At 39.9% G+C, this 12,300-nt stretch overlaps 1 protein-coding gene across 1 annotated transcript in view; it reads right to left on the bottom strand.

Annotated features, from left to right (window-relative positions):
• Positions 1 to 12,300, bottom strand: part of LOC108236435 (GDNF family receptor alpha-2-like) — a 61,381-nt gene extending 49,081 nt beyond the window's left edge. Inside the window, exons 1-2 of the mRNA XM_017417087.3 lie at positions 11,574 to 12,300; positions 10,170 to 10,523 (exon numbers count right to left, since the gene is read on the bottom strand). Of these exons, the coding sequence (XP_017272576.1) occupies positions 10,170 to 10,523; positions 11,574 to 11,619 (400 nt within the window). The 5' untranslated portion in view covers positions 11,620 to 12,300. The remainder of the gene's footprint in view (positions 1 to 10,169; positions 10,524 to 11,573) is intronic.

Here is a 12,300-nt window from a genome sequence, read left to right as displayed (position 1 = left end):
TAAGAATGAGATCACACAGTCAAGAAACTGAAATGAGAGTTTTTTTCTTCTTTCTTTCTTTTTCTTTATAGATTAATCAGGATCAGCCTTAGGAACATGGTGAGAAGCTCAGTCATTCATGAAGAGCTCAGAGTAGAGCTGCTGCTGCTGCTGCTGCTGCTGCTGCTGCTCCATATCAAAAGGAGTCAGCAGAGGTGGTGTGGACATCTGACCATATTGGTTCACAGTCACATCTCCTTGGAGGTGTTTTGGGCACATTCTTCTGGTAGAAAAACCTTCCAGAAGAATGTGCCCATAAAGTCCCCAGAACCAGATGGAGGGACTTTATGTCTTCTTTGCCCTGAGAATATCACAGGATTCCCCAGGAGGAGCTGGAGAGTGTTGCTGGGTAGAGATACATGAGGATTTATCTCCTTAACCTGCTGCTTTTGCAACCTAACCTTGAATAAGCTGTTAAAAATAAATAGATGGATAGATTCTGATGCTCCCTCTTCTTGCTCAGGGCAAAGCAGAAAACAGCTTTCCGACACCCCTGATATGTTACACATATTACCTTTTATTCATATGAGAACAATACATCACAACACTACTTCTGCTCTTATACGGTTTACAGAGAAAGCTTAGCGTAACCCAAGCAGCCTGGAGCATAGCCGGAGGTCCTCTTCAGTGCGCTTCTGGCTGTTTCACTAAATCGGCTGCGAATAAAAAAGGTGCCTGAACCTTTGTTTTTGAAGCTCACAAAGTTTGCAGATGGGATTTCAGACGACTTCAAGCTTATCAGACCAGCACGCTTTGAATCATATCTTAAACCACACTTACGTGATCAAAAATGTATCAGCAAAGGCACGCAAATGTGGGAATTACATAAAACATAAGGATAAAATGCATTAATCTGTCCTCTCATTCCAGTATATGCTCATTTTCACAAAACAAAGATAATGTAATAGCACGTCTCTCTTTTTTCCTATTTATTTTTTATTTTTTAAACTGTGCTTAACAGAACACATCCCGGGGCATAAATTCAGTTAACGACTCAGCTTTTGAAGTGCTATTGACATTTTAAACTCAATTTCAAACCTTACAAATAGAATATTGGATTAGCTCGGAATAATATTTCAAGTCACAATTCCATTTTAGCGTGGCGTGGTGGGCAAACACAGCAAGAAATGAGTTCTGAAATTTTTCCCACCTTACCTTTGGCGGTATGTTAATGTGAGGAACTACACTCTTCCTCACATAAATAGGCAAATGTCCGACTGATCGGTGGAACCAGTGATTGCAGAATAATTTTCCCTTCGGCCACAGTGTAAGACAGGCGAGCAGATCACAAATTTATGGTTAACACATCTGATTATGCAGCATTATTTACTTTAAATGTATATATTTAGTAGAATTAGAAGTGCTGCATAAACATCTCCCTATAAGGGATGGCTGTTTAAAACATGTTTGACTCCTGCTTGCACTTTGAATTCCTCCATATGGAAGCTATTTCACGATGCAGTGGGTTGCAGAGAGTGACAGAGAGACAGAAAGACCATCAGGACTGGTAGTTGACTTCAATGATGCACATTCATTCAGCCCCCTGTGAACATTTTCTCTCTCTCTTTTTTTTATTTTGCCAAGAGTGAGTCTTAATGCCCACATCATGACCGTATTCAGTGAGCAGAATGGCCCGTCACTCACTCTCGCCTCTGATAGAGAGTCGGGGAACTCACTCTGCTATAAAAAGGCTAATCTAAACTCCACTAGCTGCCCCTCATTTCAGCTGCACTGTCACACGCCGCGCCGGCCGCGTATTGAATGGGAGTCGTCTCGGGCAGCTCACCTTACACTGTAGAAAATCATTAGGCAGATTTACGAGGACAAACAGCGCGGCTACTGTCATAATATTTCACTGACTCCTTTCACATTTTGGGGATGAACGATGAAAGGGGAGCGGCGGGCGTGAAAAGGACAAGGACGGGAACGCTCTGAAAGATCTTATTGATCACGTCCAAAGGGTATTGACAGGTTCCCTTCTTCTGGTGACGAAGCACGGGCCAAGTGAGTGCCAGATGGTTTGCAGGGAGGGAGGGAAGGAGGGATAGAGAGAGAGAGAGAGCTAAGAAAGGACATATTCAGCATGCAGGAGCCTGTTTCCCTGACCGAGCCTGTCCCCGCTGACATGCAGGGCAGGTTGGAAAAATGTTCTGTTTATGACAGTGGATGGCTAGGGTAATGGCCAGTGACTGCTACTATTGCTCATGGTAATGATGGTTTCAACCAGGAATACCTTTGAAACCCCCCCTCCTCTCTTTCTTTTTGTTTCATGTCATCCTTTTTTTTGTCTTTCCCTTAAAATTCTTTCCCTCCTCATCAGTTACCTGCCCCCCTTCTCACCTACCGTCCTCACCTCCTGTCTTCTCTCACATGCTCCCCATTACCCCCTTTTTCCCTGCACGAATCGATCATGTTGCCCACAGCCGACCTGTAATGTCTGTTTTCCATAATTTCTCTCGGTATCAGGGCCCAATTTGTACTTTTAGAAAATTAAACAACACAACCAACGAGTGCCTTTTGTGACGACAATAATTCCTCAAAGGAATACAGATTGCCTGCCACCTTTCGTGTTGGCATTTAAGACGAACATCATCAAACTGTATGTTGAGAAATTATGGACTTGTAGCCCTGTGATGGACTTGTGACTTCGAAAGTTGTTTTGGTCAAACCTTAAAAATAACATTGTGCGCAATCTCAATGCCATGCTCAGAACAGGGGGTGTGAAAGACCTGCTATTACAAGACCATATTTCAGCTCACTATATATGTAAAACTGATTAAGTTTCATGTCAATTTGCTGTAGTGGCCATCTTGAATTAGACTGACTTCAGAAGTTAATCAACTATAAATGTATGACGTATTAATATTTTCTAAAAGTTTCATTAAAACACATCCAGTGGTTCATTAGATACTTTGCTAACAGACAAACAGGGTTGGCTCCACACAATCAGGTGCTCAGAGTATAAGTTTGGGACCAGACCCATCTACTGACACACCAAATTTTAGCTCAATATCTGTAATATTAAAGTTGTTGTTCCTAAATTTGATTAGTTTTGGCAGCAATCTTGAACTGAAGAAGATAAATAGAGAAAAATATACTAATTTTATGTAATTTTCTCGTATTATCAGGGTTTTATGTAAAAAAAATAAATAAATAAAAATAAAGCCTGCTTTCTTAATGAGTTGGTTCAAACTGCCATTTAATACCGATATAATTATCCTTTTTTACTTTTGCAGTGAAAGTTAGATCAGCTAATTAAACTGCCCGGAACAGTCCTCCTTACGAGTTGTTCGATTCCCTCTCGGAGACCCATGTTGCCATTTCATAGCCAAAGGCGTAAAATAATGTATGTCGGAGGTGTGAGGCTTATCGTTTATATTCCACTGCAGTGCTGTGAGGCTGTATTCACATGAGACCCCAAACAGCCGCAGCCACCTATACAGCTTCTCTGTGTGAAACAGCCAGGATTTCTTCCTCATTAATTAATTCTTAGATTCAGACGCCATGTACAGAAGCCACTGCCTCACTCTTGTACATTCAGAGCAGAGAGTCACCCCCTTTATCCGCCAAGGGCAGCGGCGCTGACGCATTGAGTTCAGCTGCCTTTTTCTGTCAGAACACACAATTAACAGGCCCTAATGATTTAAAGATTGACTTAAGGCCCATTTTAGTTGAGCGTCTCAAACCCCGTGGATCCAGGATCAAGAAAGAATTGACCATCATCACAATGACTTACATAAATCATGATTTGTTTTTTCCATTGTAAAAATTAGAGTTAGCAAAATGTGTCTTGAACCAGTGGATGGATTTTAATAAAACTTTCATAAAGTACTCAGAGTGACTGATTGCACAAAATCATTGTTTAAGACTTTGCCATTAAGTACTGCAGTCAAAGTTGAAGGCCTAATAGCAAAATATCCAATGAACCATTTGATGGATGTTTATGAAACTTTCAAAAACTAATTATTAGATGAATATCTGCAACTTAGGGGCTGCAGTGGCTCGGGGGGCTGGGGTCCTGTAATCCTGAGGTTGCAAGTTCGAGCCCAGATTGCGGCAGGAAAGGCATCTGGTGTAAAAACACTTGCCAAATCCTTCATGCAAGTTTGCTCACTGTGGCAATCCCTGAAGAAGAGAGCAGCTGAAAGAACTTACTTTTACTAGATGAATATCTACAACTTGTTAACTTTTGGAGTTAACCCAATTCAGAATGGCAGCTACAGCTAACCAAATTTAGACAACAGAGAAATGTCTACAACTCAGCCAATTTTGAAGATACTGAGCTAGAATTTAGTTTGGCAGTAGCTGAGTACATTCCTTAACACAACTTTGGAGTGCTTTATATTATGCAATATTTTTGCTTAAAACTTTAGCAATAACTTTTTGGAGTGAACTATGCCTGTCTGTTAGCAAAATATTTCAAGAACCACTTGACAGAGTTTAACGAAACTCTCAGAAAGTAATCATTGGTTGTACATCTACAACTGATTACTATTTGGACTCCTCCCAAAACACTGGCATGAAAGTCTCGGGTGATATGCATTTCTTCAAGGACTGCTCCTGCTGAAATGTTTCAGCATGAACTTTACATTATTTTGTGAATTCGATATATCAAGCACTTCTTGATAACAGCATGTCACTCTGGTAAAGCAGTAAACATTTTCTCTGCAGCAAACAAGTGTGTAAGCACATGCATACAAGCTCCCACACTTGCATTTGTTGTTTGGCGAATATAAGTGCTTTCAAAATGACATGTACTGTATGACTCAACACTGTCTCCTAAAATCACTCTAGCACAGTGTTTAAAAGGCACGAGAGCACTGAGACTCTTGTGTTTTTTTTCTATATCCTTAACAGGCACCATATGTGTGGAATTGCAGGGTTTATGCTCCTTTCAAATTATGTTCAGGAGCATTAAATCCAAAAAAAAACATATTTTTAGTGGAATAGAGGGTAGCACGTATAACAACAGCCCAGCAGAACATTTGCTTTGTTAAATCTTTAAAATCATTCCACCTAAGAATCACGCAAACCTCCCTGATTACACTTAAAAACAACTTTCTATTTTCAGTGCAAAAGGTTGCAGAGATACAACACGTAGACTTGATCTGAAACACGTAACTCACAAGTGGTGCCTATAAAGTACAACATAATGCAGTCTAAGAGTCTTCCCATCAGATTTTATGGTAATAAGCTTTTACTGGGTTTTAAGACTGAACAGTTTATCAAATTTGCGTGACTCTTTCCTGTGATCAGACTCAGGGATCAGTGAAAGCGTGAAAATTCCATGTCATGCTATTCATGTGACACAGAGGTTTCTAAGCATGAGCTTTATTATCTCTCGCTGCCGAAGGCAAAGGCGGAGCAATAATGATTTTGTCCATTTTGTGTGTGTGTGTGTGCGTGTACTGTACTGTACTGAACAAAATTACTATAAATCAGCCAATTTTACAGATACTGAACTATGTGTTGATAGCTGAGAGTATTTCGCAACACATATGCCAAGTGCTAGCAGATCACAATATTGCATGAGATTCTGCTTTTTAAGGTTTCACCAAAACAGCTTCAATTTTTTCGTTTCTCATCATAAGATGATCTCTCTCTGAAACTCTGGCATGAAAGGTGGCGAGTGACCTGCAGTCCTTTAAGGAATGGCAGGCCTTTTATTTTATTTTGTTGTCAAGTTAAATTCAGCAAGGAAAAGAGCAAGCTTAGCTTTTTCCTGCCTTATTATTATTTTTGTTGTTGTTCTTGTTGTTTTCAAACGTAATGCCCTCAACCTTTCAAACACAGAAAATATTAATTCTTGCGAAAAAAGAAAAAAAAAATCAAAACATCTGAACGAGCACCTCGCTCTTATTTTTTAAATTATTTTCTTCCTGTTGCTTTTGTTCACAGTGTTAATGAATGCATTGTGTGGCTAAAACACATGTGAAGAGAAGAAACAATGAAGAAACAAAATAATGAGTTTGGCCCAGCAAATCCTTCTAATGTTGTTTTTTCCAACAATTTGTACACCTGCAGCACCGGGGATCACGCATGTTCTGAATTTACACAATACCACTTGTTACATTATTTTTAGTGGGAAAGTTTATATGAAAATATGGATTTGAAGAAGTCTGCCCTGATCTTTGAATTTCAGGCACACTCTGCCCCCACACTTGTACTTTTCTGGATGTTCGGAATACGATCATCCTTTCAGTCCCAAATTTGGTTAAACTCGTGACAGTATTAACTTTCAATTAATAAAAAGAAGCGGTGCAAGTATTCCTGGCACACTTCTATACTTGTAGGAATAACACAAAGACGTGACAATAGAGCTATTTCATGAAAAGACATAGAAATATAATTCGTCTTTCAAATATAGAATAATAACAAATGAAATTCAAGCAACAGTGACCTCAGCTATGATATTAAAATGGTAAAAAGAAATGCTATAAATTTTTATTATTTCATGATTATACTTATTTGGTTAATTGAACTCATGTCATTAACAGATTGCATGTTACGGTTTTGTAGTTTCTATTATGGTCACTGGCTTCCTTTTGTTCTTTGTTTAGTTTGTATTGGTATGTTTGTCAGAGAAAATGTTAAATTTGTCACTAGGTAAGGTTTTGAAAAAACTTGCTGTGAGATCTTTAAAGTAGCGAAATCAGGCAACAACCTTGACCGGTTGGCAACACAGCAAGTTTGAAGTATTAGTTTAACTTCTCAACTCTTAATAAGGTGTAGATGTTAATACATTTATTACTTTCTGAAAGTTAACAGACAGACAGGGTTGAAGCCAACAGTTATTACCAATGTTTAATGTAAAAATGCAACAAAATGTGTAGTTCTCAAAGTATATATTCAAAATAATGCTCAGCCACTACTACACTAAATCCTAACTCATTATTTGTATAAATGGGTTAATTGGTTAGTGAGTTTTTGTGTTAGCTAAAGTAAGTTGGCTGTAGCAGCCATCTTTAATCGGTGAAACTTCACCAGTTAATTAGTTGTACATCCAGTGATGACATTCTGAGAGGTTTAATAAAATCCATCCACTAGTTGATGAGATATTTGAACTGAGAGAAATAATGGCAAATGAAAAGGCAAAGCAGGTAGCAGAAACACAATGAGCGAAGAATATCTGATAAATTGAAAATGATCTGACTGCAACAAATATGATGACTGAAACATATTAATGCAAAACTGAAGACATACTGGCAGTAAACAGAACCTACACTGAAGTCATACAGAAATGAAAAAAACTAGAAATACCAAATGAAAGATTAACGTTGCAGACAACAACAACAAAAAGATAATGAAATATGTTGATAATGCAAAGAAAAAAAAGATCCAAACAAGAAAACACCACAACAAAACTCCCAAACCATGACAAATCTCCTGAAGTATTGGGCAGATTTTAAATAAACTCTCAAAATAATCAATGGATGTACATTTAGAACTGGTTAACCTTTGGAGTCAAGGCAGTGGCCAGTATGCGTTCTCTTGTTCACATCAGCTGGCTTTGCCTCTGCCTGTGCATTTCAACCTGTCATAACTTTAATGCAAAACCTCATTTAGTCGTTGCAAACAGTAGATTTCTGCCATTGTTGCAAATAGAACACCAATCTGAGGTTCTGTTACAAGTGTTTTTGTTTGGTTGTTTTTTGGCATTTTAAAGCTGAGGACAAACAGTTTACTTCTGTTCAGGTCAACCAGGTCACCAGGTCAGAGGTGAACAAGATTTATGTTGTTTTTTTTATGCTTCTGAAGGCACCAGGAAGGTCCTATTTTGAGAGTGTAGTTGGCTTAAAAGCTGACATGGGTCATGACAAATATGGCAGCTTATTGACCAATACTTTTTCTTTCTTTTTTTCTCTGCACAGTATCAAAGTTTGGAAAATGACATTGCATCTAAATGTGTTTGTCCTTCTATTCTATTTTATGAAAATTTTATCTCATCAATTAAAATTACAGGACCACCTATACTTCATCCTTTTCTGCCTCATTTACAAAATATAATTTTTTTTAGCTCTAGTGTTCTTTCAGTCTCAGCTCCTTCTTTGTCTTCACACACTCTTCCATCCTTCATCTCTCCACCTTCACATACTATAAAACTTTGAAAACCACATTTTACCATATCTGACATACCAATTCAATTAGACCCTTTCTGTTTTATCTAAAGGAATTTTAAAGTGGTTTAGCACCATTTCGATGGGGTCTACTGGGATTCAGGCTTTTCTGTTTGTGTCCAGAGATGGATGTTGTTCACTGTTTCCAGTTAACAAAAGCCTGCTTGACTGCACAATGGATCGTGATTAAATTAAAGCTGCTATGTAAGAGCTTTTCGTTTGTGTTAAAGTGGGTTTTATCTCCAAGGTTGACAGGGCCAAACCGGGGCACAGTGCAGAGGACTTTTCTTCAAAAAAAAAAAAAAAAGGAACACATGAGGGCCTTAATGCCAGCTCTCTGAACATGACAGTTGGACAACTTGCGTGAAGCATTCAAGCGCAAAAACTTTGACTGCCGCTGCTGATGTTAGAGAAACGAGAGGAGGGTGATCATTATGAAGAGTCAGAAATGTGAGGATAAGCAGGGAGACAGAATGCCTTGGGAGCATGCATGTCTTTCCCCTTACGCTCATGTCAGAGACGCTCTGCTGTCTTCAGCCTATCGAAGTGTAGCTGGTGCTATGAGCAATCAGTCTGGTGAATCATCTCACGGATCACCGCACATAAGTCCACAGCGATCTGAGGCTCTGCAACATGTCCACCATTACCACTCGTGTCAAAACAGCTGAGCAGATTATGTCATCAAAATTGACACAGCAGCGCTTGATATCATTCACTGAAGACATGCAGGCAAGCGTCATAAAATGTCCGTCTTTAGCTAGGGTTCTCCTTCTGGCTGGGCCTAGAGGTGCAGCAGTTCTGTGCCTGTAGTTCTGATTCAGGCATATTAATCTGCATAAAGAGATACATAAGTCTAAACTGATACATGCTTTTCAAAGAGTGCAGTGTAAGAAATACAATAAATTAAAGGCCTAGCATTCCTGAAAGGAATCACCTGCTGCCTTTCATGGCTTGAGTTTTAGATTAAGATCATCTCATGTTGAGAAACAGGGCTGCAGCTGTTTTGGTCAAACCTTTAAAATAAGGATACACACAAGCTCATGCACTATCATGAGACATCATAATCAGATTATGTTTACTGAATGACTCTCAACGACTACCACATCAAATTTTAGCTCAGAGTCTAAAAAACTGACTGAGTTATAGCTGTTTTTGTGTTGGCTAATGTCAATTAGTTGAGGCAGACATTTTGAATCGAGTAGACTTTAAACCCTAATCAGTTGTAGATGTCCATCCAACTATTACTCTCCAAGTTTCAGTAATATTTTGCTAACAGGCAGACACATAAACCCACACACAGAGACAGGCATAACCATTATCATCTGCCTTCGCCTTTTGGAGGTGGGTGATAAAAATAGGATGCTGCAATGTTTGAACAAGAGTACAGTTTTATGTCCTGGATAAGTGGACACCTAAGGACCACCGGTGCTGTACGACTGTAACCTAATTATGGTAAAATGGAACACTTTAGGTGAAAACCAATAAGTCTATTACAACAGGTCCACCCGATATAATCCAATTACACTCCCATTATATATCTGAGGTTGTGGAAAATAGCAAAGCATTTATTTTTTATTCGGGCTTCAGGGTATCAGAGGACATGGGCAGTGTGTTTTCTTGTCTTTGCTCAAAAAGCACACTGCTAACGGAAGAGCCAAAAAACTGCTACATAGCATAAAACGTGCATTTATTTCACCTTTGCAGCTACTGATAATTTACTGCAGCAGCAAACATGCATATCGTTGTGCACATGTCACGTTGTAGTCGACCACCAGGCTCATGTGTGGCTCTGCAGTGAGTTCTGTTACTCCATTCCTGATGATGATGTGAAGTGAATTCAAACGACACCGAGGACACAGGTTGTTCGTAATGAGCTTACGGGCAAAAAACATGAACAAAGTGAGACTTAATTTCAGCTGTACGGAGGTTTTGCAAAGGATTTGCGTGACTGTAAGAGGGATTACTGATGCAATGATCATTTATTTTGAGGCTGTGAAACCATCTGCTTCCTACCTTCGTTGAGTCCCATGTGGATGGCCCAGTAGTTCTGTAGGCACTGCAGCTCGTTCTTCATGCTCCTCCTGCAGCGGCAGTCGTACAGAGGGCTCCCCAGCAGCACTTCCAAGGCCGCCTGGCAGTCTCTGTTGTTATCCAGCATGGCTTCTTTCTCCTTGCCCACTAGGCACTGGCGCATCACCCGGTACCGAGAGCTGCAGGAAGGGTTCTGGTTGCACATTTCAGTCGCCTGGATGCAGTCCACCCTCTCTGGCTGATCCCCGGCTTTAGATCCGGCTCTTTGAGATCCTGGAGCCTCGCTGGCCAGGGGCACAAACAAAACCGAGGGGTCATCCCAGGAACTCGCTTCATCTAAGTGGTGGGACAAGGAGATGGATTTGGGGTTTAATGTGAGAATGAAGGTCCCAGGCTTTCACAGTATTTTCAAATGTGTGTGCCTTAGAGTGTGAATGATGAACATTTATGAAACCAACAAATTTTACAGCCTTTGACATGTGCATACATACCAAATTAACTACCTCTCCCTAAATTATTAGGCTGGCATATCTCCAAGTGGATTTTTTTTTCGTGTTGCATTTTTATCCAAGAAAGTACCTGCTCACCTTACCTGCACTGCACTTAGTGGAGCTATAGCACACACACACACACACACATGCACACACCAAGAAACTAAAGAGGTTTAAAACACCTAAATCAAAGAAAAGTGCTCTGAAACTTTACAGCATCTAATCAGCTCGTGTCTAATCAACTACATTATTAAACTCATTTTGAATCTGGATTGGCACAAAATGAGTTCACAGAGGTCCACAGAGGAGAGAGGCTCATGTTTTGCCTTTCAAAAGGAGTAATAAACCCACCTATCCAGGTAAAGTGCAGACAGTTTGGGTGAAATGACAAGAGAGACCCCTGGTGATGGCTTTGAGAACTGAGCTGGGCACAGTGTTAACTGGAACGTCGCAAAAAAAGAAAGCTCTGCCACACAAAGTTAAGCGAAAAATGACTTTGTCAGATTGCTGTAACTTGATCACCGATGCTGTCGGGGGCTGTTGTGCTCATTATGAATCTGCTGGAATTTTTCATACTCAACCAACACAAATGCATGTCTAAAATTAAGACATTTCGCTGACAAACTGAAAGGCTAATAATGATCTCTTTATTCAAAATCAGTCAAAAGCAACCGATGGATAAACTTGTTTAGAAGTGTGGTCTGTGGTCATGTTTGACATAAATCATTATCTAGTCAGTTTACAAATGAATGCCTATTATTGCGCACAATAAACAAATTAATACTAGGCTCTCAAAGTGACCACATGTCAGAAATGCGTTTCTTACAATAACTTCTGATGTCACGATTTATTCTCTAAGAAAATCCACATTTCGTGCACATCTGTCATTCCTTACCTAGGAGCAGAAGAAAAACGCACATCCACACTGTGTCAGACTTCATATTGGACTCAGAGGCACACAGATGAGTCGGGGTCCAGCAATTAGACTAATATTCCCCACCTCTTAAAAACAAAAAAAAAGGCTAATTCCCCCCTTTCTCCGGATTCTTGAGCAAGTCTTAACTGTACCAAATCAATATCCTCATTTAAGGCACACACACACAGAAAAAACCCCAACACGCGTTCCTCAACAGAAAAAAAAAATCCCAAGAAAATAATCCTCGACGCTGTGGGAGATAAAAATAAAAATAAAAATAAAATAAAATGGAATAAAATACAATCCACACTCCTTTTTGGACTGCTGCACTAAAAATCCATTGATGTTTGAGATGGGGGGAAAGGGAAAAGAAAAGCAAATGAGCTCAGTCAGTCAATCCATGAAAGCAGTTTGTCAGGGTCCGTCTGCGCTGCGTTCATACCAACAAACTACTGAGACTTGATGTGTCCGCATTTCTTCTCCTGCCCCATGAACACTTCCTGGACTAATTTATGCCAACATGTTTAAAGAGGTGAAAGGACCCGTTTCAAAGCGCTACAAGCCGCTGACCGGATTATTTTTGTTTGTTTTGTTTTTTCTCTCTGTCTCTTTCTTTTCCTCCCCCCCCCGGGGCCACTGGTTTTCTGTTCTGCGCTCCTCTGGAGGAAGAGTGAACGCTCCTTTTTCACGGACTGCACGCGCATCG

This window comes from Kryptolebias marmoratus, linkage group LG1 (genome assembly GCF_001649575.2).
Source record: "Kryptolebias marmoratus isolate JLee-2015 linkage group LG1, ASM164957v2, whole genome shotgun sequence".
NCBI lineage: Eukaryota > Metazoa > Chordata > Actinopteri > Cyprinodontiformes > Rivulidae > Kryptolebias > Kryptolebias marmoratus.
This window is presented reverse-complemented; position numbering and strand designations above follow the sequence as displayed.